This window comes from Asparagus officinalis, chromosome 4, assembly GCF_001876935.1.
Source record: "Asparagus officinalis chromosome 4, Aspof.V1, whole genome shotgun sequence".
NCBI classification, from domain to species: Eukaryota; Viridiplantae; Streptophyta; class Magnoliopsida; order Asparagales; family Asparagaceae; genus Asparagus; species Asparagus officinalis.
Genome location: NC_033797.1, coordinates 143,152,744 through 143,177,151, shown reverse-complemented (window position 1 = coordinate 143,177,151; position 24,408 = coordinate 143,152,744). Strand labels below are relative to the sequence as shown.

General features: G+C 36.8%; 3 protein-coding genes across 3 annotated transcripts; all 3 read right to left on the bottom strand.

Annotated features, from left to right (window-relative positions):
• LOC109836203 (probable leucine-rich repeat receptor-like protein kinase At1g68400) lies at nt 1,513-5,023 on the bottom strand. The gene is made up of 3 exons (XM_020404073.1): nt 4,090-5,023; nt 3,098-3,487; nt 1,513-2,284 (listed from the first exon to the last, which is right to left on the bottom strand). The coding sequence occupies exons 1-3, from the start codon at nt 4,934-4,936 to the stop codon at nt 1,725-1,727; spliced, it is 1,797 nt and encodes a 598-aa protein (XP_020259662.1). The 5' UTR covers nt 4,937-5,023; the 3' UTR covers nt 1,513-1,724.
• Nucleotides 6,347-14,041, bottom strand: LOC109839627. The gene is made up of 6 exons (XM_020408130.1): nt 13,496-14,041; nt 13,306-13,404; nt 12,769-12,946; nt 10,520-10,617; nt 7,242-7,303; nt 6,347-6,880 (listed from the first exon to the last, which is right to left on the bottom strand). The coding sequence occupies exons 1-6, from the start codon at nt 13,934-13,936 to the stop codon at nt 6,751-6,753; spliced, it is 1,008 nt and encodes a 335-aa protein (XP_020263719.1). The 5' UTR covers nt 13,937-14,041; the 3' UTR covers nt 6,347-6,750.
• On the bottom strand, nt 15,524-22,345 carry LOC109839626 (alkaline/neutral invertase CINV2-like). The gene is made up of 5 exons (XM_020408129.1): nt 22,191-22,345; nt 21,162-21,536; nt 18,824-19,255; nt 16,910-17,468; nt 15,524-16,013 (listed from the first exon to the last, which is right to left on the bottom strand). The coding sequence occupies exons 2-5, from the start codon at nt 21,489-21,491 to the stop codon at nt 15,718-15,720; spliced, it is 1,617 nt and encodes a 538-aa protein (XP_020263718.1). The 5' UTR covers nt 21,492-21,536; nt 22,191-22,345; the 3' UTR covers nt 15,524-15,717.

Sequence of the window (24,408 nt, the reverse complement as noted above, 5' to 3'; positions counted from 1 at the left end):
AACATGGTTAGACCATTATTGACTGAAGATATGGTCAGATCCATCATTCTTATCCATAAACCCCCAACCGAAGCCTATAAATACAGGCCTAGTGGCTCAATTCACAGGAGCAGATTATTATCAAGAGGGTGAGGTGCTGCCGGATTGAGGAGTCAAAGGAGAACGAATTTACAGCGAAGGCAAGTCAGATCCCGGCGAACTTTAGTATAAAGAGGAAGGCTTTCGAAGGATCTGAACCCATATCTCCCCCTCCCCCCGTCCGTCCGTTCCTTGAGATTAGGCTTAGTCTTAATCTGGAGAAGAGCTACTGATTTCGCTTGGTCGATTTCAGCGCTTCAAGCAAATACTTCCTTAGTGAAGTAGGAGCTCCGTTAATTTTTCGATAACCGGATCTAATCCGCGATCGTCCACGGATAAACCCCGGCACCGGCGAAGAACCCACGCAAGCAAGAGTCGATAAACGATTCTTGTGTTTATTTTCAAGAGAGTTGTAATTTTTATTTTTGTTATTTGAATTCATTTGTAAACGATTGAAGTTTTAATGGAATCAATGATGAAGGCAACTTTCAACGAAAACAGTGAACCTAAGAAAAAAATGGTCCTATTGGATGCAAGTCGGATTACATTCATACTCACCAGATTTGAACACAAATCTTTTAGACTTTGGGCTTGTAGCTTTTTTTTTTTTTTTTTTTCCCCTTCCCTCCTCGTCCCTTCTATCCTTCATCATTGCTAACAAAATTAATTTAAGTCTTGATTCAGTTCTTTGCCAAACTTATAAGATCCGCATGAATTTAAACTAATTTTGTTCCGATAGACCAGATTAAACGTGGAGTTGCCGGACACACCCTCAATATATTTGTTTATTTGATATGAATTATAATCAAACTATCGGCTCAGACCACCCTACACGCGAAGTAGGATACTCCAATAGAAATTATGCTCTGCAAGTTAGTTTCTTTTTATTTACATGGAAGTAGCTATGAAGTATGTGAAGTGAATGAAATAGGCGTCATTTTTGTTACTTTTAAAAAGAAAAGTATGTTTGTTTCTTTGAAAACGCTACTTCCAATACTTCCTTAGAAGTTGACGTGTCACCTACATGGCATCTCTACTTCTTGAATCTTTTTCCTCCCCTCAAGGCTCCGGAGTACCTCGGAAGTAGATGAAATTGAGTTAATTTAGGAATAAAATCATTTTTGTTATTATATGGATATTTTCATACTCAAAATAAAATCCCTAAAAATCATCTTTTTCTCTTTCTAACAATATTTATTATTGCTACCAAACAAAAAAAAGTTAATGAAGGGGAAGAAACATTATTTCCTCTACTTTCAAAAGTTTATGAAACAAACAAAAAAAGAAGTACTTCCGCTACTTCCTAATTCATAATTTCAGAAGTAATAGATTTAATTTACTTCTTACTTCTAATGCATCCTATCAACCAAACATGTCCGCATAAAAAACTCACCAGAATGACATCCTTTGACTAGAATCAAGAATCACAAATAAATAAAAAACCATAAAAAAAATATAAACAAAATTGTAACAAAATTGAGGAGAATATCACACGACATCCAATTCCTCCTTCAACCTCCTAACCAATTGGGTGTCATGTCTCGCTCTATAACTTTGCAAACACACTATAATTTGCAAAAAGTAAAAATAAAAATCTAAGTAAAGTTATAATAAAAAGAATTATCTCAATCAAATCCCCCCCTTCATCATCCCTCTCCCTCACTAATCTCCTCAATCCTCTCGACCAAAACACTAACGCTAGGCCTCCTTCCTGGCTCAACTGCAGCGCATTGGAGTGCAATGTCCACCAACATCAGCATATCCCCATGCCTCTCCTTCTCCGCAACAATCTCCAAATCCAAGACGTCCGTCGACCAGTCGCAACTAATCGCCGATCTAACCCACGATGGCAAATCCCCGTCGTGGTCCTCGGGGACTTGCCCCGTGATGATCTCAAGGAGTACCAGACCGAAGCAGTAGATGTCAGTTTTATGGTTGAGTTTTTTCCCTTGAGAGAACTCCGGTGAGGATCGGATGGCGAGGTCTTGGGCGAGGTGGGGGGAGGGGAAGAGTGGGAGGAGGCCGAAGTCGGTGAGTTTCGGGTGGCGGCGGTCGTGGATGAGGATGCTGGAGGTTTTGAGATTTGAATGTGGGACTCTATGAGAGGGGAGAGAGTGGTGGAGGTAGGCTAAGGCTTTTGCTATTCCTTTTGCAATTTTTAGGCGGGAAGACCAGTTTAAAGGGAGTCTTCCTACTCCTCTGTTGTCTGTCACAAAATAAAAACACGTAATGTCAATGTAGTGTTTGGAAATTACGCGTATAATGTATATGACGAGCATTAGTTAAGGAATACATACATACGTACATACATACATACGTACATACGTACATACGTACATACATACGTACGTATATTCATACATATGAGCCGCCAGTCGATAGTGGGGTTGTAAAACTCATCTACTAGTCACATCAGCGCAAGTGAGCCTCACAATTCTCATCTCTTGGCGGCTTATTTTGTAAAATGAGTTGTCAGCTCATACACATTGCCCCATTATGAAATTGCGTCATATAAATAATTGTTAAGAAATAAGTATGTGGTATGCTATGGCACTACTTTTTGTATCCTTGTAATTCTGTGTACATTGACATGTACTTGGATGTTGTGTTATGTTGTGTGCGTATTTGGTTCATTCCCTAGAAACTATTACTCCATGGTTTGCGATAACCTCCTTTAATATGGAGCAAGTGGTCATTTGTAACTCATAAACTTTTATTTACCATATGAACCTAGACAACCTTATCTTCATGAGATATGTACACGTCACGCGATTATCATATGATCTCAATGTGTTGCAGAGAGGTCCAATGATATTTCAATGTATTGCAGAGAGATCCTCTGTTCTTGTAAGGTTTTAAAACATACCCTTCTCTGCAGTGCATGTATAGATAATGGGAAAAAATAGCTTTGTTTGGACATCAGAATGTTAACACTGACAAAATTTCAGAGATGTATAGGCAATTAACCGTACTAGGGTTTATCTATGGCACAAACCAAACGTTAAGAGAAGAAGCTTACCATGTAATAGATGAGACAAGCTCCCATCACCAACATGCTCATAAACCACCAGCTTCTCATCCTTGGAGTAATAAAAAGCAATTATCTCTACAAGATTTTCATGTCTCAACGCACCAAGAATCTCCATCTGCTGAACAAAATCCTTCCTGCTCAATCCACTCACACCTCTGAGCCTCTTCACTACCACAATGTTGCCTTGCTCCAGCGTTGTTCGATACGTAGTGCCAAGTTTTGACTTCCCTATAACTTCTGCTGAAGATCTTAAGAGCTCGTCGAGATTGAAGAGCTGCCTGCTCTTGTCAAAGAACTCTAGGCTTTCGAGTTTGCTTGTTCCTTCCCCGGACAATGAACCTCCTGGTCTGCTAACAGGGAATTCTGAAGAAGTTTCCCCTGCAATCAGAGTTCACATTATTAAAATTTTGATATTGAAAAGTGACTGGAGAAAGGGGAAAGTAAAGTAATTATGTTCCTGATAGTATTTATAGCTTATATTGTATTGATCTAACCATAGACAGCTTCTGGACATGATCGCGAAGTCTAATTGGAATTAGATACATTTACTTCAGCAGTATTTCATTCTAAATCAGTTGATGCTAAAATTGCCTTTTAAATGAAGTTTCAGTATTCATAATTCGACTAGCAATCAACAAGTCTAACTGTGTAAATGCATACATTTTTAGTGCCGGATCAAAACTGAAACGACTATCAACTGGACTAAAGCAACAGATTCTGCTAAGAAAGGGAAAAAATCTGAAACGCCAAGGTTATATCTACAAATTAAAATCATCTCTACATCTATGAAATTTCTGAGGAGTAAATGTCGACATCCTCCTGACGTCCAATTAGCATTGTTCACATTATCCTTAACAATGTTCTGTTATCAACAATGCCAACTCTAGAATTATGTGCATAAATTTTCGATACCAGATTGATGTAAGACAACTATAAAAGAGAAAAGTTGAATGCTGGAATTATGTCTGGATGTTACACACCTGAAACTTCACGCTTCTTCATTGTTTCCTTTTTGCGATTTCGCTTATAATAACACAAACAACACAAAACAATCATAGCAAGAGCCATTACCCCACAAACTCCGATGACAATCAAAACCCAGTTCTCCAATTTCTTCGTTCTTGACGGCCCTGAAGTTGGTGATGGCATAATTGATGGAGGAACAATTGAAGGCGAAGGCGAAGGCGAAGGTGATAACCCTCGACATGGCTTATTCAAAGGTCTCCCGCAAAGCCTCAAATTATGATCAAATGAACTAGCCTTAAACCTCTGCAACACACTAGTCTCAGGAATTTTACCCTCTAAAAAATTATACGACACATTGAACTCCGTCAAGCTCTTCTGATCAAAAGATGGAATCTTTCCATTCAGAAGGTTATCTTGAAGCTCTAGCCTTGTTAATCTCGGCAAAGCCATAAAACCTTCCGGGATTGAGCCTGAAAATTTATTTCTCGCCAGAGAAACAATTTTCAGCTTATTCAGACCCTGCAGGGTTGGAATATCGCCATGAAGTGCATTATCGCTCAAGTTCAGGTTTTCGAGGTACGCGACGTGCTGAAGAGATTTCGGCGGGAGGGACCCTGTCAGTTGAATCCCGGTGAGGTTTATACCGACGACGTGGGAGTTGAAGCAAGTGATACCGATCCATCTGGTTTGGTTCTCAAAGCAAGGAGGGCCTGTCCACTTAGAATGGAGGTTCGCCGTCGAAGTCAAGGAGTCGCGAACATATAGAAGATCTTCGCGCTCCAAGCGATAGAAACCGGAGGCATGGATTGGTTTTGATGATGAAAAGAGGAGGAAGATGAAGAGTTTAGAGAACAGGTCCATGGTGCACGTTCAAGTTTAAGCTCCTGTGAATGGAGAAGGAAAACTCTATACGAGATTGGCGCCTGCTGTATTTAGAACGCGGTGCCTGAGTGTGCAAGGCAAGGTAAAAAAGATCAGAAGCAAACGGAGGGATGAAGGGATCATCATATTTTAATCTCTTCATCTTTTTGTTTCCTAGTTTTGAAGTTTATTTCTTTAAATGCTGCGTTGGATTTGGGATGAGATATTGTTTTTTTTTTCTTCCTTTTTTTTCTTTTTAAAAGATACTAAAGTGAAAACTTTGGAAAGCAAATAGTATAAAGCTTTGAATTAGACTGTTTTTTTTTTTTTTTTTTGCCACTTTGCTCATACTTAGCCAAATAGTATAAAGCTTTGAATTAGACTGTTTTTTTTTTTTTTTTTTGCCACTTTGCTCATACTTAGCTAGTTAGGTACGAGATGAGGTGGTTAGGATGTATGTAGTTAAGCACCAAATTAAATGATTAACCATCTCAAATAAGGTTTTATTTGGATGGAGTTATTATGGTTCTTGTTATGGTTATCTCTTTACTCAACGGGTTAACTTTTTTTTTTTAAAACTCGTATCAGCCCTTGGAATAAGTTTACGATTAGGTCCAATTTCATTTTCTCCTGATTTAGAATTAAGTTGGTTAGATTTAGCCAGGTAGCTAATGTAAAGAATATAGTTAGCATATACTTTACTTGTGTACAATTTAAGGAATGTAGTTAGCATATACTTCAGTTGCGTAGCGGCAGACCAATTTAATTAGCGCAATTCGGTTAAGTGCTGCAGTGCTTTAGGATAAATTAACTTAAAAAGAACGGCTTAATTACAGTAATTGGGAATTGGAAATTTTAAATACCGGATAGTCTCCCTAACTTTGTACTTATATACCCACACTGCTTTTAAATTTTACACTTTAATACCCTCGTTTTTGCAAACGCGCGAGTCTATCCAAAAAAAAATCGTCATTTAAAACTCACCTGCTAATTTTAGAACATTTTTCAAAAGTTAATATTTGTTAAATAGATTAAAATTGCTATAGTTTTAGCAATAAATCTAAAAAAAATTAATGGTTAAAAAGTTCTAAGATTAGCATGTGTGACATACGAATTTCCCGGGGGAAAATCCTCACATTTGCATTTCTGGTTATTAAAATGTAAAATTTAAAAACTCAAGGGTACACAGGGGGTGCCAAACACAAGTGAGAGTACGTAAGTGCCAAACACAGGAAACTATAGGGTATTTAAGTGCAACTAAGCCAATTTAAAAAAAAAAAAACACCTTATAACTGTTATCTTTACAGTTGTCCTGAGGCATTCAACATTGAAGCATTCAAGAACGCGGAGAGGGCACCAAAATGCATTGAGTTAAAAAAAAAATGCTTTCATCTCAAACAAACAATAGAATAAGAGCAGCAAAACGCGCAGTTAAACTTGATGAAAAGCAATTTGTAGGAGAGTTGCTCAGAATATTTGACAAGATCGAACAATAGCTAGTTGACTCACAAACAATATCTACCAAGCTACAGTGCTCTATAGTGACTGAAATTACCTACGTCACACCATCAAAGAATCCCTAATTACCTGAAACACACTACCAAGAAATTCTTCGCATAATGGAATTTTATCTACTTTCTTCATATCAATATGAGGATGCAAGGCATAGAACATAAATATTACCATTTACACAACCCAAAGAGGACTACAAAATCTCTTCAATCTAGAGAAGAATACCAGGGGGAAAGCAAGCTCTTCTATGTTTGGCAGGTAGTTTTTGCATGAATTGCGCCTATTCGTCTCTTTTAAGGGTATTAAACTTTCATTTGATCCGAATTCCCTTCATCGGCCTCTTCCTCATCATGATCATCGACCATTTTTTCAAGGGATTCCATATCACTGTTTTCGGATAGCGTGTGCATCCGAAGGGTGTCTGCGTCCTCACTGTGTATAAAGTTTAGGAAATTAGCACAAGAAGAAATGCAACTTACATGATTAGAAATAAGGGTTAAATACACATAGACCCCCTATAGTATCGAAGTAATAATTTACTACCCTCCAGTTTTATTTCTGCAGATGACCCATTGATTGAATTTTTTGACTCTTTTAACCCTGGTGGTCTATTTGCCAAAATGACAAATTTATCTTTCTTTGAGAGTAAAAGCATCAAAACATTTTCACTCAGGACGTCTATCAGCATAAATAAACTAGAGGAATGTTAAGTTCAAATCAGTGACACTAAAGGAGGTGTATCCGAAATTAACCCCAAAAACAATAAATGGGTAATAAGAGGTAGTGGTCATACTCTGTAACCCCGAATATTTCTTTTATAATTAGGGAGCTATCCCTTGAGCAGAACTCCGGAAGCTGAAAGAAGTATTTAAAACAAATTAGATATTCAAAAAAATTTGAGGAAAAATATCTCAAGTAGACTTAAGAGAATATCAGAACTTTGTAGACTGATTTTCTTTGGAAGTGATGATTGTACTTTATAACTTAATCATGCAAAGTCTGTTACCTATATAACTTAAAAGTGTCTTTAGAGAAGATTTGCTAAATACTGAAAATTCAAAAAAAAAAGGGATCTAATTTTGGGTTTATGTCATCTTGTTAAGCCATCAAACATGTGTCAGGATTGAAAATTCCCAATTTAGCATCTCACTTGCATTCTTCCCATCACCAGAATTGCTTAGTGTTGATTCTTCTCGGAAATATACAATGCTTTCTTCCTTTTGTCTCTCATGAATTTGTCCTTTATAAGTAGTTGATCCAACATCAACTTGCAAAGAGGGCTTTTATAGAAGTCGTTTTAGCGAGCTTTATTTGAATCATTTGCATAAATTTCCTTAACAAGCTACTGCATCTTCATGGTCACTTAAATTAGGACTAGATGCAATTTTTCAACTTTCAATCTTTAGAATTTTTTTTTCTAAAGACCTCTCAGTTACTAAGATGGTAAGATTCCTTTAGTAGGCCTTGTTCTTTCCTGTTAGTATATCTAGCAAATTGTCGGTATAAATAACTCATATTAAGACGGGTTTTCTTCTCACAATATATTATTTTATTCATTTTGGGTAATCATGTGATGTGACATGTCATCCTAGGGAGCAGCTTTAGTCCCTTTTCAAATTCAAAATTGAAGTTCTCATCCCATAATATTGTTTCTGTTATGTCAAACCAAGTTAGTTGATTTTGATATAGCACAACTCATGCGGCAATTCGCCTATGATACGCACTCATGTAAAGATTATATAGCATATGTCACAACACTTATAGGTGACTTCTATCAAAGGAAGAAATATATTCATCCAGTCGTCCTTGCGTCATTTCGAGTAAGAGCTCTTTATTGAACCATTAAAGGATTTAATGTGTTTTTCTTGTTTTGGCTATATAATTACTTTCATTCCTGTCATACCCCGGAATGTAAGTGAGATGATAATATCCATATTAGAGAACCAACTGTTACGTTCAATCATATACATGACAATTACTTTTTTGCTATGATCTAATAGTTTATAGATTAATCTCATATCTAAATGAACTCTATTTAATGGATATTATGTTCCTTAGAAAAGTGAAACAATAGAGGACAAAAAGCGACTAGAATCTGAGAAAGAATTAATTTCTAGAGTAATAACTCTAACCTTTTAACTTATAAAAAAGACTTGAATAATTATTTCTTATCTTCAATTTGAATATCTTCTAGCTTCATTTTCTGATTCTCGACAAGGAGCTATTTATAGGCTCGTGTTCTTGAATGCAACACATTCAATAACTTATTCAATTTTCCAAACATAGTTTTCTGTGATCAATAGACATAAAACCTCCATTTTGTACATCTTTTATGAGAGGGGAGAATCAAGTTTTCATTATTGTCACTCGTCATCGAGAAAAAAGTGTTGCATACGCTTGTATTAAGATATGCTCTTTGGTGGGAAGAGAACATTCTTCAATGGAGGGAGTGATGAAGTCCAATCACTTCGTCTTGGGTATCAATTGAGTTGGCAAGCACCAAGATTAGCATAACGAAGCTTGGTATGGAAATTACCAAGGCCTTAGCAAGTGGAGATAGGTAAGGTGGGCCAAACCACTATAAATCTGTGGTTCAGCTTTGGTATACCAATTAATTTCATTGGTATACCAACTCCATCATTACTTAGATATATTGATAAACCTTACACACCTCTTTAATCTTTGTGTGTTACAAACATTTTTTAATTTCAGAATATGAATATTAATTTGCATTCATATATTACTGATGTATCTAGTGCTTCTAAACTTTACTTTATATAAAGAGAAGCCTCATGTAAAGATTAAAGTAGCTTGATAGCATATTATGCATCAAGTTCACTCACTACCTAGTAGTCGAAGATCAGTTTGTTGCATTTGGCAATTAGGTTTACTCACTACCTTGTAGTCGAATATCATTCCCCTACAAAATGGAAGCATTCTCCTGTTTCTAGGATCTCTCTTACTCGATGAATTTTGAAGGTTGTTCATTAGTTGAGTGAACATGACAAATAGGCTTTTTTGATATGCATGCTTGAGAATGAGCAAAGGATGGAACCTTACTTCTATTCATCAAGTAATTGTAGTATGTTATTTTTAAACAATAAAATGAATTTGCAACACTAAATTTGTGTACCAAAACTGCAAGTCTGCATACTTAAATCACAAAACGATAAGGCATGAGCAGGCAATATGAGAAAGAACCAAAATATAAGCAAACAACTCTTGTTTGCAGTGTTCTTGAGATAAGTTCGAGACTGACTTATTTTATCCTCTAATACATTGATGCATCTTTTTCAGCAAACCAAGTGGAATCTATTCACTAAAGGAGGAGAAGAAAATTGTTAAACGATCATTCGAATCCAAGTTTACAGCTCACATGGTTAGATTGTAGAGCATGCAGCTCAATTTTAGAAGTAAGATACGTGTTATTGAATTTCTTTGTCAAAAATCTTCTGGACATGTCACTACCTTGTTATTGCAACGCTCATACAACATCAGCAACACTCCGTCTATTAGTGTGTTGTCGTGTTTGCATTAAAATGTCAGGCACAATACATTATTCAAAGAGCGCCAACGCTTGCATTAAATGATATGATATAAACGATACCAGCAATGATGCATTGATGACAATTCTAAGGTCTTACTAAGGAAAAAGGTCACTAGCTAGAAGCAAGAGTAGCAAATTAGGTCCAAGAAAAAGTTTGTGGGTTCACTGCAAGGAAAGTCACATCATGAGGACAAGATTAAATTATAGGTAATATAATGCCTTATATAGAAATTCTTGTTGCTAACATTGGCCTTTCAACTTATTAATAAAACAGCTTAAGAATTCATTCAAGCATAGGATAGATCTGCCTCTTCATCGCATAACTGTATTTGAAGAGCTACCGTAACCAAGACAAGAAATTGAAGGACAAAAAAGTAGGTTAAAAGAGTAAGAGGGGAAAACTAAAAGATAATAACGAAATGCAGAATATTATATAATACTTGAGATATTCACTTACAATTACTATATCCATTCATCACCAATAACTAATAAGCAAAGAAAGAGAAAGTATAAGTGCAAGTTACCTCGGACAAGTAGAGAATCTTCCCAAATAGGGCTTGTACAGCAAGCTTTCGCTTAAAACCCTTTTCTGTGAATCCTGATATATCCATAACAACTGGGCCTGGAACACAGATAACTTTCCAGTTAGAAGAAAATGACACACAATGTTATAACCAAAATCAACAAACTTTATCCCATCAGTTGAGCTCAGCTGCTTTTAGCTTCAGCTTTTAGTTTTACATACACAGATACACCCCTGGATTGACCAACCTACCGTTCAGTACTCTATGTTTCAGTTAAATCTGATATCAAAAGAAATAATCTAAAATGCAATTCACCTTGCATGCATCATACTCCTCCTTCATAGCAGATAAAATTTGAGAAAGACTTGCTTAATAAGAACATAAATTACAAGCGTTAATAATAGTAATGTTGTTGTGGTGTATCAAAAAATGGGTATAAGGTGGCAGCACTTTGTGCTAAATGAACTACCAAGAGATAGGCTAGTGGTGAAACCCACGCTACTGATCACATCTAGAACATTAAAGTAGGTGAACCTCACCACTCCTTGATCTTGATAGCTCATTTTGTTTAGTATTACGTCCGTGTTTGCATGTGCTTTTATGCATATTGAATTACCTGGTCTATATGGACTGGGAAATTAATACACGTACATAAAGATGCACATGCACAGACAGACAAAATGTGATACATCTACATGGCATCCCATGCTCCCTCTCTCCCTCTCCATACCTCCTCTCTTGGAAACTGACATCAAAAAAATTGTGGTACCAGAACAAGACAAAGGACTGGAGGAAATATTACTAGCAACTGTTTCGTCAAATATTCTGCAGGTCGATTATATTTGAATAGAGAGGTTTTCCAATTTAAGATTTTCATAGCTGTAGACCTATGAACTATGAACTTTATGATGGTCAGAGGCTCTAAAGGGTCTACAGAGTTTATTGCTACTTGCTTATGATTTCAATTGATTGAAGTGGTTTGAACTGAAAGCATTGGCAATGGAGTTAAGTTGAAAGCCTGAAAGGGACTTTAGTTTATTACAAAAGAAACTCCTAACTAATATTAGTTCACAAACTTCCCGGGCTTGAACTTTGGAGATTGCAGCTAATGTCATGATTGTGCTTCATGGGAGTCTGTGATTTGTTACATTAATATTATTGTTGTAACAGACTGTTAATCTAATTTTAAATAGCCAGTAAAGATCGGATTACTACATTGCATATAACTTAATAGAGGAGGGATTTGTTAGTTTCCAATAAAATTTTAGTATGTTCCACTTGGGTATCACTATAATTATCACATAAACCTTTCTCTTAAAACAAGTGGAGACAAGGATGGACCATAACTATAATCTTAGAAGGTTCGGTAAAATGATGGCCAACTTAACAAACTTCTACTAACTTGACGACGCCTCTCAGAGCTGGTAAAGAACACTTCAGCCCAGGACCTAAAAGTAAGAGAGAATCTTGCCATAATATGCAGGAGGATAATTGGTGCATGGAGAAACTACCTTTTCTGTCATGAAGTTCATAGAAAAAACCTTAAAACTTTCACAAACATAGACTCAACTCGCGGGGATAAAATGTTAAGATTTACTAAGGGAACTGCACAGATCCCAAAGACAAACAGAAGTAGCTAAAGAGAGAGACACAGAACGCGTTCCTTCCAAAACCAATGTTCAGATGGCCATTTTCATCTAATCCCTATCCTCGAAACAAACTACAATTTATTGGCACAGGCATGACTCAACAAAACTGATGTCAGCTAAGTACAATTTATAAATCCATGCATGAGAGCTTCCATCATGACAATGAAAATTTATGAATCATTATATGATACCCAAGCACACATTGGAATTAAAATATGATGTTCTGGTGAAACAGATTAATGCCTAAAGGAACATTATCAAGTGCATGACAAGGTGCATCGTCATTTTTTTTCTCTAGTTTGGAACAACCAAAGATGACCCTCCATGTTAACAGCTCTGCCTCAAACAATACATTTAGTAAGGTTTGAATATTGCATCTTTCAATTTTTTATCAAAAGATGAAGACAAGGAAACGGTATGTACGGGCTCAAAAGCAGTAATGTTTCACAGAACAAATAAAATTAAGGAATTACAGTCAATATTTATGGTGGATAAAGTTTTCCACTCCATGGAATTGCAATTGTTGTTAAGCATCAGCCAGAGAAGCCATAAGGGACAACTAAAAATACCATAAAATCAAAAGAAGATATAAAAAATCACCTTTCTCCTTAACAATCCGTCTTGAAGTCTCGTTTAAAACTTCAGCAACTTGCGGATCTTCCAACATAGATGCGTTCCTCAGATGTATGAGGTCAACAACCAGATCGGGATTGAATGGCTTTTCATTCAGTGCATACCGGATGTACTTTCTTAAAATATCATCCATGCTAAAGCCTGTCTGAATCAAAAGGAAACAACGATAACAGTTAGGGGGATAAAGTTCTAAGGTAAATATAAACATTATTCACTCAGCTGAACTAAGGCAAACATTTAGCAAGGGTTAGTGAAAGTTAAAGACCGTGAACTAAGCGAACGACGCAATGATAAGATACAGAGTTCAAAAGATTTAACCATTCTACATCTGGGGAATTCTTTTGGCTCAACTCATAAAATAAACAACGAAATGTTTAACTATTAAAAAAAAAAGTAGACACTTTCTAAGGGCGCCATAATGGTCCTAAGATAACCCTAATACCCTACTTATCATCAAAAACATCGCCTTGAGCATTTTAACAAAAAAAATTAAGAAAAAAATACCTTCTGCATAAGCCCCTTGAGCGCCAAATTGCTCACCCCACCCCTCCCCTTCTGAAACAATTCATCAATCTCCCTCAACAGAAACGCATTCTTATTCACCTGCACACGAAAAACAATCCTCACATGGAACGAACAATTCAGGGGGGGGAACCCCACATACAAAAACCCGCAGATTTCCCATCAAAATTACCAATCTCTTCTTCTTCGCCTTCGGCGAGGTCAACTTCTTGACAGTCTTGACAACAGCGACGACGAAAGAGAGGCCCACGTAAGCGAGCGGGACCGCTAGAACCCACGGCAGAGGGCTCCGGCCCACTCTGGGCCCGGGGATGGCCTGGGTGACCGTTCCAGTGAACTCGACGAGATCGAGGGCTTTCTCCTGAATCCATGGCAAGTCCTCCTCCACCTCTTCCTCCTCTTCGACAGTTCGAGCAGTTTTGCTGGATTCCTTAGGGTTTTGGGCCCCGTTGAGCTTGGATTTCGCCCTAACGAGGAGAGACGAGGAGGGGAGCCTAGGGTTCGGGGTTTTGGGGAGCGAGGGGAAGCGGGAGGGAGAGCGGGAGAAGAGGAGGGTAGGGTTATTGAGGGGCTGGGCGGGGGAGAGAGGGGGGAGGAGAGAGGAGGAGGCCATTGGAGGAGCTTGGTTCTTTCTTCGTCTTCCTCTTTCTCCCCCTAGGGTTTATCGGCGGAGACTGAGGAGGCAAAAAGATTGTTTTTTTTTTTTTAAATTTTCATCGCACACCCGATCCCAGATTTAATCCCTAAAACCGACCCACTTTTACTTTATTTATGAGAATCAACCAACTTTGAGTTAATTACGATACTAATTAGTAGGGGTTGTTAACCCCGACTAATTAGTAGCCTAATTAGTAGCCGCAAATCTTCAATGTTCCCTAACTCTGTTTGTAATTAGACTACTAATTAGTCAGGGTTGACAACCTGACTAATTAGTACAGTAATTAACTAAAAATAGGTCAATTCTCATAAATAAATTTAACATTGATCGATTTTAGGGATTAAATCTGAGATTAGGTCTACAGTGAAAATTCCTTCTTTTTTTTGTGATTGGAGAGAATGGGCTGAAGTTTTGCAGGGAACGTACCACATAACATTAAAATACCACAAACTATTTGGCGCTACGTGCAAAATTAGGCTAAGTAGCACTTAAACACCTTGTGGTTTCACTCAATTTGCACCAACATACCCTCACTTGTTCTCAATTTGCACCAACATACCCTCACTTGTTTTTCGTGGCGTTCCTATACCCTGAATTGTTTTAAATTGGCACTGTGGGGCCCTATGCTGATTTGGATATGTGAAATTTTTACGTGAACGTTCCAGTATGACAATCACGTGCGGATTGACTCTAAAGGCTTACTTGGATGACGTGGCCACTAAAAATCCTATGTGGCGAGTTCTAGTTCCCTTTATGTGGACAGTTCAATTACTACCCACGGTGCTTTTTAAGGGTTTTACACAAAATAATAAAACATGACCTAAGTGTGGTATGAAAATCTTTCGCGTGAAAATTTTTACGTTTACATAATAAAGAGTACTAATATTGAAATTTCAAATGACTTGGGGTGTATAAATGCCGTGAAAAATAAGTGAGAGCATATAAATGCAAACCGAGTGAAACTATAATGTATTTAAGTGCTATTTAGCCACAAATGTATAATAAACTATTTTCGTTAGGACAAAAACATCACAATATCCAAATCAGCAGAAGAAATATCGTAAGTTACGAGAAATTTATCCTTGAATTGAAAATATCATGAACTTTTTATGCATATTTTATAAAAGCTATAATCTTTGATAAAATCACTAAAGTACTGAGCAATTTACTTTTTATGTGGTAATTTTTTGTTGATTCTAAACCTTACAGTAGTTTCTTTAATGAAAATATTTTATAGTGTTTTTGTGAAAAAAATTGATAATAATTTGTGGTAAGTTTGTGAGACTCACTCAGCTTTTAACTTAAAGAAAAAGGTCAAGCAACATTTAACTTATTGATAAACCTCCTTATAACCTTCGTTTACAAAAATTTACCAAATACATAGTGCCAAATTAAATGGTAAAAAAGCTACCACAGAAACAACAGCAGCAATGTAGCAAAATGTAACTTGTTCAGACTTAATTTTTACAAAAAGTTACTATAGTTAATGCCATAACATGTCTCTGAAGGTTAATATTAGTATCTATATAACTCTCAGTAAACTGAAACAAAACAGAAAAGGAACTCCGCAAGCAAATAGGTAAAAATTAACATGATGCTAGTTTCTTTGCTACAAAGAGGAACCAAATGAATAATACCGAGCAAACAAAACACACTTTTTAGCATTTAATGTTGTACTGACGATGAGATTATCGCCAAAGAATCGTATGAGAAAAAGTTTCATTTTCGATTTTCTTTTAACAAGTCCAGGATGTTGATCTCTTGATCAGAGGCTTCATCAGCTTATCCTCTTCCAGGGAGATCATTCCAAGATGTGAGGGATCCTCTAGCATCATTTTTGCAACCAAGTAACCTGCAATGGACCAAGTCTGATACTTTCTTGCCTGTTTGCCAACGAATCGGCCTACTTTGCCATCATAGTATTCTGGCCAGCTGTCCTTCTGAAGCCGTGCCTCGGCTAGGTCAATTGCTCTTCTTGCGATTTGTGGTCGGCCAACTTTGATGCATGCTGCAGTGAGCAGCCACAGGAGGACTGGAGAAAGGGTAGAAAGGAGGAGAATGAAAAAAAGTTACTGATTAGTTTATTGAAGGGAGAGTTTTCACAGTTAGCAATGAAATCAGTTTCAGTGTACTTGTATAGAAGACTGCGTATAAAATGAAGGGAAAGTTTTCACAGTTAGCAATGAAATCAGTTTCAGTGTTTATTGAAGGGAGAGTTTTCACAGTTTGCAGATGACCTTCTTATTTATAGTACTCTCAGTAGCGCTCATCATATCTTTCAATCAACTCCTATATAAGCACATGTTACCCCCCGTGAGTGCTAGTAAATCAGTTGCAAGTGCTACTGAAGGAATTGATGAGTTCTTTTCTTTGCCCCCTTCAATTCTCTTCTCTTCTTCTATAGAAAAGGAATTGACGAGGTTGATTAGTGCTACTGAAGGAATGTAATGAGGTTGATAAATGCTACTTAAGGTTTTGATGAGGCAGGTTCTCTACTACTTACCCGTAGTGGCAGATCTTTGTTCAATTATGATGCACAATGTATTCCTAGAAATTTAACAGTAAAGGTTGGATGGGTCGACAATAATGATCAATATCAAGAAGATTTTCACCTAGGCATCAAATGAACAGTCATAAAGTGAAGGTTCTCATATCATAAATTTGATTGATTTATGATGTAAAGTTTCCTGAGTTAACTAGATATTGGCTGATAGTTATTTTCAGACAAAGGTTTAGGGTTTTCAGTTCATATGGTTTGTATCACAAATTTAGTTACCTAGTGACAAGCAGACCATTCTTTTCGGGAGTAGTCAACACATTGACACAAATATAGCTTGGAAGTTTACCTATTAAATCTTAACTTTCTCAGACACGCGGAAAATGAAATGCAGTTAACAATTAAAAGTTTAATGGTGTATGTGCACTAACCTGGCCAAGATCCTCCATTGTGGTAACTCCATCTAGTATTTTTGGGGTCACAACCCGTAACAATCCTCCATTCGTGGCTCTCGATGGCAGGATAGCTTATCTTCAGAGGCATTTCTCCAACCAACTCTTCCCATCGCGCTTCGATTAGATCCATTATAGCCATAGATTGCTCTGGTGTCGCAAGTGATGATAAAATGGCAACACAATTCCCAAGTGCAAACCATCTGAAGTCCATCATTGCAGGACTGACATTTCCAATAAAATAACCACCTTTCGTTGGCATAAAATCGAAAACCCAGTACGGGATTGAATCAGGAATGACATTAAACTTGTTCACAGCTGTATGAGAATATTCCTCTGTTTTATAGCGGTAAATATCATTGAGCTGTTGGAAGTCAAGCCAGAAATAGCTTCTCATATGAAAACTTAAGGCGTGCAACCGTTTGATAATTCGTTCCACAAACTCATTTCCTTCATTGTCATGTTTAAGCATCGCCAAAGCACACCTCAATGCCATGAAGAAAAGGGCTTGGATTTCAATTGGATAACCATAAATACCCTGAGAACACCATGATAACATAATATGTGAACAAAACAACATTTTATATATTGACAACAACAATCAAACCGCTTCCAATATAAAGGTAAAATTTATGAAGGCAGAAATCTAAATGAAAACATATAAATGAATAATTACATAAATTAATGCTTGAAAGCAAATCCAAAGCTATTCATAGAAATGCTTTCCCTAGTGAGATAGTGCTTAGTAGAGGTGCTAAATCGTATCTGAGGAAATACTATCAGATAGAGATATGGTTACTCAAATTTATAACCAACAAGATATGGTTACGAATATGATTTTGTAGTGAAATATCCGGATCCTTATCCGAAATATCCGAGTGCATATTGCTCATACTGTTACAATAGTTTTAATCCTTAGATTATGGATTTGAGGTTAATTTTGATGATCACGATGTCTAATCTTAGTTTTTCAGATATAATGAACATATTAATAAACTCTTTTGTATCGCATGAACTATATTTTTTTAATGTTATCTAGTTTTCTCATATCCGTTTTGTATCTGCATGCATATCCGCATGTATATCCGTATCCGATTTTAGCAGATATGGATATGAATTTTTCTTACCAAGATATATCATTATCCGTATCCGTGATGGGTAAAGCGTATATGGATATGGTAAGCATCATATCCGACCCATATCTGGACCAAATGCACCCCTAGTGCTTTGGCTTTCTCATGTCCATTGCCAGCAGTACATTTTAGTTCTCTTTTTAATACACTGTACACTAAATCATGTGATTTTTTTTTCTAAGCTGCGTTTACTTGATACATTACAAGCAAGGTAATGAAAGGCCAGGATACATCATTTTGCATTAGTTTCCTAAAGTCATGAGAACTACTGGAGAAGAAGTTATCCACTTGAACCATGCTTTATCCACTTGAACAGTTGAACCATGCTAATTAGCTCTAGTACTGATAACCTCTCAGATCTTAATAATTTATCCTTAGCAATAAAATATTGATTCTTAAAGATTTCTAGGCCATAAATCACTTATGTTCCTTTGTATCTTCATGTTGTCTTTCTACAGTTTCATTTCATAACCTTGACTTATATTTTGTAAGACACATCCAACCGCACTCAAATACAAGAAAAAGAAAAGGGCATGTTTAACCAGCATTTTAATGCAAGAAATCAAAAGAGACTTTCAAGGCATGTGGCTCATGACATTATGGTCACAAGTACATATTATGTCTCCAACTAAATGATAAGAGGACTTTGCTCGGTTGAATGGTTGAATGTGAGGCGGCAGATACCACCTAATGCTCTAGTTTAAAAAGCAAAAGGTGTCATGCATGCAATAGAATATGAAGTGAAACAAGATGACCTTACCATTCTTCGATCTATCATAGAGCATCCATCAGCACAAAGCAATGTCGGGAAAGTGTCAAATCCCTCTGACAAACACAAAGCTAAAATAAGCCTCATGCCCTTTTGACATTGCGGTGACTCTGAAAGAGTTAAATCCCCTGTCGACTTTGTGTAGGCACGGAGAAGAATAATCCACCAGAATCCAGAGTCAACAGGTGCAACTCGTCCAATTGCACTCTCCCCGAAGTCAGCAATTAGAGTGTCAGAGTTCCTAGCAGAATCATGAAGCACTTTAAAACTTGCAGGCATGACCCCTTCCCCAAGCTGGAAACGATCTACCCTCTTCTCCCACCCTTGAAGATACAGTGTTTTAAGGAGAAAATTTTTAACAATGTCCGGCTCTCCATTCATTAAAAAAGCAAGGGCACTTGGTACAAAATCACGAACAAAGACCTATATATAGAGGAAAAGATCAAAATCAGACAACCAATGGACGGATAAGTGGAAGGTTAATGCAAGAAATGGTTTTGCTATCACTTTTATAAAGAACAATTCCTTACAAAAATCATTTTCTAACTATATTCAGATTACAGCACTGTCAGGCTGGAAATAGATATGAATCTGGAATGATAAATAATTACTATAGAATTACTGTGCTGCCAGGCTGGAAATAGATCAAAATCTGGAATGAAAAATAATCACTATAGTACTATGAGATATACTAGATGTAGTAGACAAAGTAACATACGGAATACTGTGAAAGGGGAAACAACTGAGATGAAGCATAAATGTTCCTTGTGAGGTGAAATGTGGACCACAAAGCATGAGGTATAAGCTACATGAGTGTTTCATTATTTTTATTTTTCAAATTTAAAATATCCATTATGAAGATAAAATAAAACTTATAGCAAAAGTACAAGTGAGATTTAGCATTTGGCTCTTTACTGTAGATATCTAACCCTTTTAGACATTTATCTGCCTATATATTTTCAATCAGCCCAAGGAATTCCATTTTGGTTCTGTTCATGTGGAGAAAACCGCATCTTGTTTATGTAGGCGAAAGCCAACATGTGATAGGCACATATGAGACCTGAAGCGCATGCTTCAATTGTATCCCACGTACTAAAATATACACCTCATGAAGACTCGATGCATGGCACACCTCGTTGGACCTTTAAAATGCTGGCAAGTAAGACATAAAGACGACATCCTGGACGAGTAGATTAATGATCTGATATTGGTTTGTTTGACTGAACAAACAAATAAGAAAATTAAAGAATCATCTGTTCGACAACTCCACAGTCATCATTATGATTAGCACGATCTACAACACATTTTCTAGGATTTTGAGTGCCACCATACCACTTGTCTTAATCAAACAATCATGTTGATATTGAGACTCGGTGCATATGCAATAATCTAAGTTTTCAGCTAAGTTTTATAATAAAAGAAAAATGGCTCTGGCATTTACCCCCTAATATGTTGAATTTGTCCACTCATAGACCTTGAACTATTTTCAGTCTCATCTTACCCACTGAACTGTTAAATTTTCCACCGTTCATCCTTGAACTATTTTCAGTCTCACCTTCCCCACTGAACTGTCACTTTCTTTCCATAAATCCGACACGTAAGGTAATAAGCTTAAAGGGGTAACTAGGCACTAAAAGTGATAGGTCTGTGGATAAAGTGAGACTAAAACTAGTTCAGGGGTAAACACAGAAGAATTTAAGGCCAAACACAACACCTTTTTAAGGCTGGAATGGAATGCTCATTTCCACTTCTCCTTCACTCCCATTTTTTTATGGGAACAATCACTCCCATTGAGTTGGTAGGGAATGAGCATTCTCACTTAAATGAGAATGAAAAAAATTAAATTAAATACCAAATATGCCACGACTTCTTATTAGTTACTCATACTAAAAATAAAATGATTTTTCGTTCTCACTTCATTATTTAATCGCGCATCCAAACATGAGAATGGAAATGAGCATTCCATTCTCACACTCATTCCATTCCATTCCTTACTTCGTTGCATTCTCACTCGATCTCATTCCCGCGTGCCAAACGAATCATAAGGGGTCGATGGCACTGAAATTAGCTCAAGGGAGTATGCACGAACAAACATAATAGTTTAGGCGAAACATATGTTTTGGAGCCCAAAGTATTGTAATATTCTTCTTCAAGCAATAAAACTCCAAACCCCTCAGCAGTAAATTTCTGACATTTTTGTGCATGTGCTTTCACTTATTTGTGTATTTCTGTGTTTGCCTAACGATTAACAAGGTGAAATTCTCCAAACTAGAACAGCCAAATTCTGTCATATCTCGCGTTCAATATCACCAAGTTTTGCAAAGTATACCTGGTCATAATTCAAGACCTCCTCAGAGGCATGATCATAAGCAGCAATAGTCCCCACCGGCTGCCCTTTGAAGTTCACCATCGACCTCCGGAGAGCCTCCCAAGCCTCCCCAATCATCGGATGCGGCTCGAACGAGTTCCTCATCGACGACGACGGCGTGTCGATCCCCGACCGGTACCCGTCGAGCTCGCTGAAGGACCTCTCGTCGAAGGAACTCTTGCGCTCAAGGTTGACCTTTTTCTTCTCCAGAAGCTTCGAGATCTCCACCTCGTCCACGTCGGTGATGGAGGCGTAGGATGAGACTTTGCGGAGACCAGGGAAGCTGTCCATTGCTTTGAGATTCGCGCGCGGAGAGAAATCACGGGGATCGGGATCCTACAAAAATGAAGGGAAAAGGAGCACGTGAATCAATCCTTTGCTCGAAGCATAAGTAGCACATCAACATCATAAGATTGATTGAGATCGACGGGTTTAGAAAGAGTAAAAACTGCCAAAAAAACAAGACAAAGATTTATTAGATCTAAGGCCAAGATTCAGTGGGAAAACCGCCAAATTTACTTCAAAAGGAAAGAGCGTCTCGCATTTATCGACCAAATTTACGCTCAAATCACAGCAATGGGGTAAATTTTTTTCCGAAACAAAAATGTCAGCTGATAGAGAGCCTTTTTAATCCGAAACAAAACATGATGCGAAGCAAAAAAAAAAAAAAAGTAGCGATCTTTTGCGTGAAGCACAAGGAACATTTTCCGCATCGTTAGATCGCGATCAAAGGATCCAGAAAGACAAAAAAAAAACTTCCAAAAAAACAAAGATTTAGCATATCTAAGTGAAGATTCAGTGCAAAAACCGCCAAATTTCTTTACAAAAACAACCGAAGCTAACATTTCCCAAGCGGTCGTGTAAAATCTAACCCTCGGTTCACAAACCGGACAAAACCCACAGGAAAATACGCCGAAAATAACGGGGAAACCCCCAAAAAAAATCCAAAAAATGGAGAAAATTTTGGGATGAAGGAAAGAGAGGGCGAACCTTGGAGATCTCTTCAACAGAACAAAAGAAGCTCCTTTTTTGGGAGGGAGATCTCGGGGCACGAATTTTAAACCGCCGGGAAAAGACCGGAGCTCCGAAGAAATTGACGACGGAGAGCAGCCTTGACGAATCGGAGGCCGGGGGTTTTAATAGGGGAGGAGAGGGGGGGGGGCGTTGCCCCGTTGGCCCGAGGGGCGCTCGCTGGGGTTGGTAAGAGAGGCGACCGCTGTAGCCGGTGAGTCAGCGTTGGATGATGACGTGGATGTTGAGTAGGGAAGGGGCAGACTAGGGAGAGTAGAGCCGGCTGCAACCCCCGCCCACTACGGACGGTCAACCGGGTCTTTTTCTAGTGAAGTTGACCGTTGGGAATTCGAGACCTTTTTTAATTAATTTGTATCCTGTCTGTTACGAAAAAAAATAATGAAGAGATCATTATTTTTAATCTTAATCGTTGATTAAAAATTAATAAAATTATATACATCTTATTTTTAATCTTAATCGTTGATTAAAAATTAATAAAATTACATACATCTAATTATTTTCAATATAAATTCTAGGAAATGACCAATGCAGACAAGAAATGTGTAAATACTAGCTATTTCATTAGAATGATCTATTTGCGGTTATTTTTATTAGAATGTCTAGCTAGATATATCGCAAGAAAAATGACATAAACTTGTAATTCTTTCATCCTATTTTGAATTAAATACCTAAACTCTTTTAAAAATAAGTTCATTTTGGATAAGCTTATACATTCTGATTTCCAACATTACATTCTGTATATTGTTTTCTGTTTTCTGTCCACTCGTCAGTTGTTTCACTCGTGATAAATAAAAAAAGAACTAGGATGTCCCTCGCTCTATTTAGCTTTATTTTTCATTTTGCTAATAATTATATCATGCAGGGATTCAACCATCGTCTTATTCTCAGCACGCTAGAGAAAATGGGGAAAAGACAATTTCCCAAGTATTTATCTAAAAAATAAAAAAAATCTATTAATATGTCCAACTGGATCTTAGTTGATGTGAGCTTAATCAATTTTTTATCCTTTTTTAAAAAATAGATTTTGGTCCACAATATCCGGAATATCTTCCATTATGAGCCCGCTAAGAGTATTATATGTTTTGTTTTAATGTTGCCCTTAGAGTGAGGATGAAGTCAATGAGACAATAATACTCTGCAACAGACAACCCATGCTGAGGCACAAAGGTCAATTATGACCATTTCTAAGAAAGATAGAAAGAATATATGCTAATTAATCATAGAAACCACCTAAAATATGGTCATTTTAGGAGAATCACCTTTTAATTTTTTAATTTATTTGCAAATCACCTTTAACGTGAGTTTTTGTTCCAATCAACCATCTCTAAGTTAAATTTTTCACCAAAAATACTAAAAAAGTCCATAAAAACTCAAATTCAAAAGCCATTGACTCGCTTCATTAATGTTTAGGTCCACTTAGAATACAAGTCACATACCATAAACTTGCATTTTTTTTTTGGTTTTTTAGTTAAGATTTTGCTAGGCAATTGTTACTTAGAACAAAAATCTACTTTAAAGGTGGTTTATGTATAAATTTAAAATAAAAAGTAATCTATGTAAAATGACTCTTCTCCAAGGTGGTTTCTTGAGGGGGGAAACCCCATTTTTTATGTCTAAGAGCCTAGTTGCAGGGTTTTTTTTTCTCTATTAGCTAGTGGTTTTGTATTATTCTTTTTTTTTTCCTTACTTCACCACTTAATTAGTACAAATAGCTAAAAATGAGTATGATCGTAATATTTGTATTAAAAAATGACCATTAAAGCTTATACTCGAACATGTGCCACTTTTCTTTCTTCCATCTTCTATAGATATCACTGTTGTATAGAATATAACAAGTATTTTGTATGTGCTCGCACAAGTGAGTTTTACATGTAGAATAAATAATATAGAATGGATAGTGGAAATTTAATCTGTATCATTAGCTTAGAATGATAAGTATTTGTTTTTTAGTATATAATTTGTTTGGTCTCTTCGGATTTCCTTTTTTTACTCATGTGCATGTGCTTTAAATTGAATTGAATAGAATATTTTTTTTTTGAACTGTTGCTTCTCTAATTATATTTTTATATATACTCAAATTTGTATGGATATGAATAAAAAAATGACCCTTACCAATGACTTACAGCATGTAGATTATTGAAAGGGTAAACCTCTTAACTTTGGACAATTATCAGAT

Bases quoted from the DNA above. Each gene is read 5' to 3' on its own strand.
- LOC109839627 (XM_020408130.1), bottom strand. From the start codon at position 13,936: ATGGCCTCCTCCTCTCTCCTCCCCCCTCTCTCCCCCGCCCAGCCCCTC. The intron at 7,304-10,519 runs GTAACTTGCACT...TACTTCTTTCAG, and splicing joins AGATTCTCTACTTGTCCGAG to CTTCCGGAGTTCTGCTCAAG. The intron at 6,881-7,241 runs GTATGACCACTA...CTTTATACACAG, and splicing joins GAAATATTCGGGGTTACAGA to TGAGGACGCAGACACCCTTC.
- LOC109839626 (XM_020408129.1), bottom strand. From the start codon at position 21,491: ATGGACAGCTTCCCTGGTCTCCGCAAAGTCTCATCCTACGCCTCCATC. The intron at 19,256-21,161 runs GTATACTTTGCA...CTCTATATATAG, and splicing joins AGGTCTTGAATTATGACCAG to GTCTTTGTTCGTGATTTTGT. The intron at 17,469-18,823 runs GTAAGGTCATCT...TGGTGTTCTCAG, and splicing joins CTATGATAGATCGAAGAATG to GGTATTTATGGTTATCCAAT.
- LOC109836203 (XM_020404073.1), bottom strand. From the start codon at position 4,936: ATGGACCTGTTCTCTAAACTCTTCATCTTCCTCCTCTTTTCATCATCA. The intron at 3,488-4,089 runs GTGTGTAACATC...CTCTGATTGCAG, and splicing joins GAAGAAGCGTGAAGTTTCAG to GGGAAACTTCTTCAGAATTC. The intron at 2,285-3,097 runs GTAAGCTTCTTC...ATTTTGTGACAG, and splicing joins CTTGTCTCATCTATTACATG to ACAACAGAGGAGTAGGAAGA.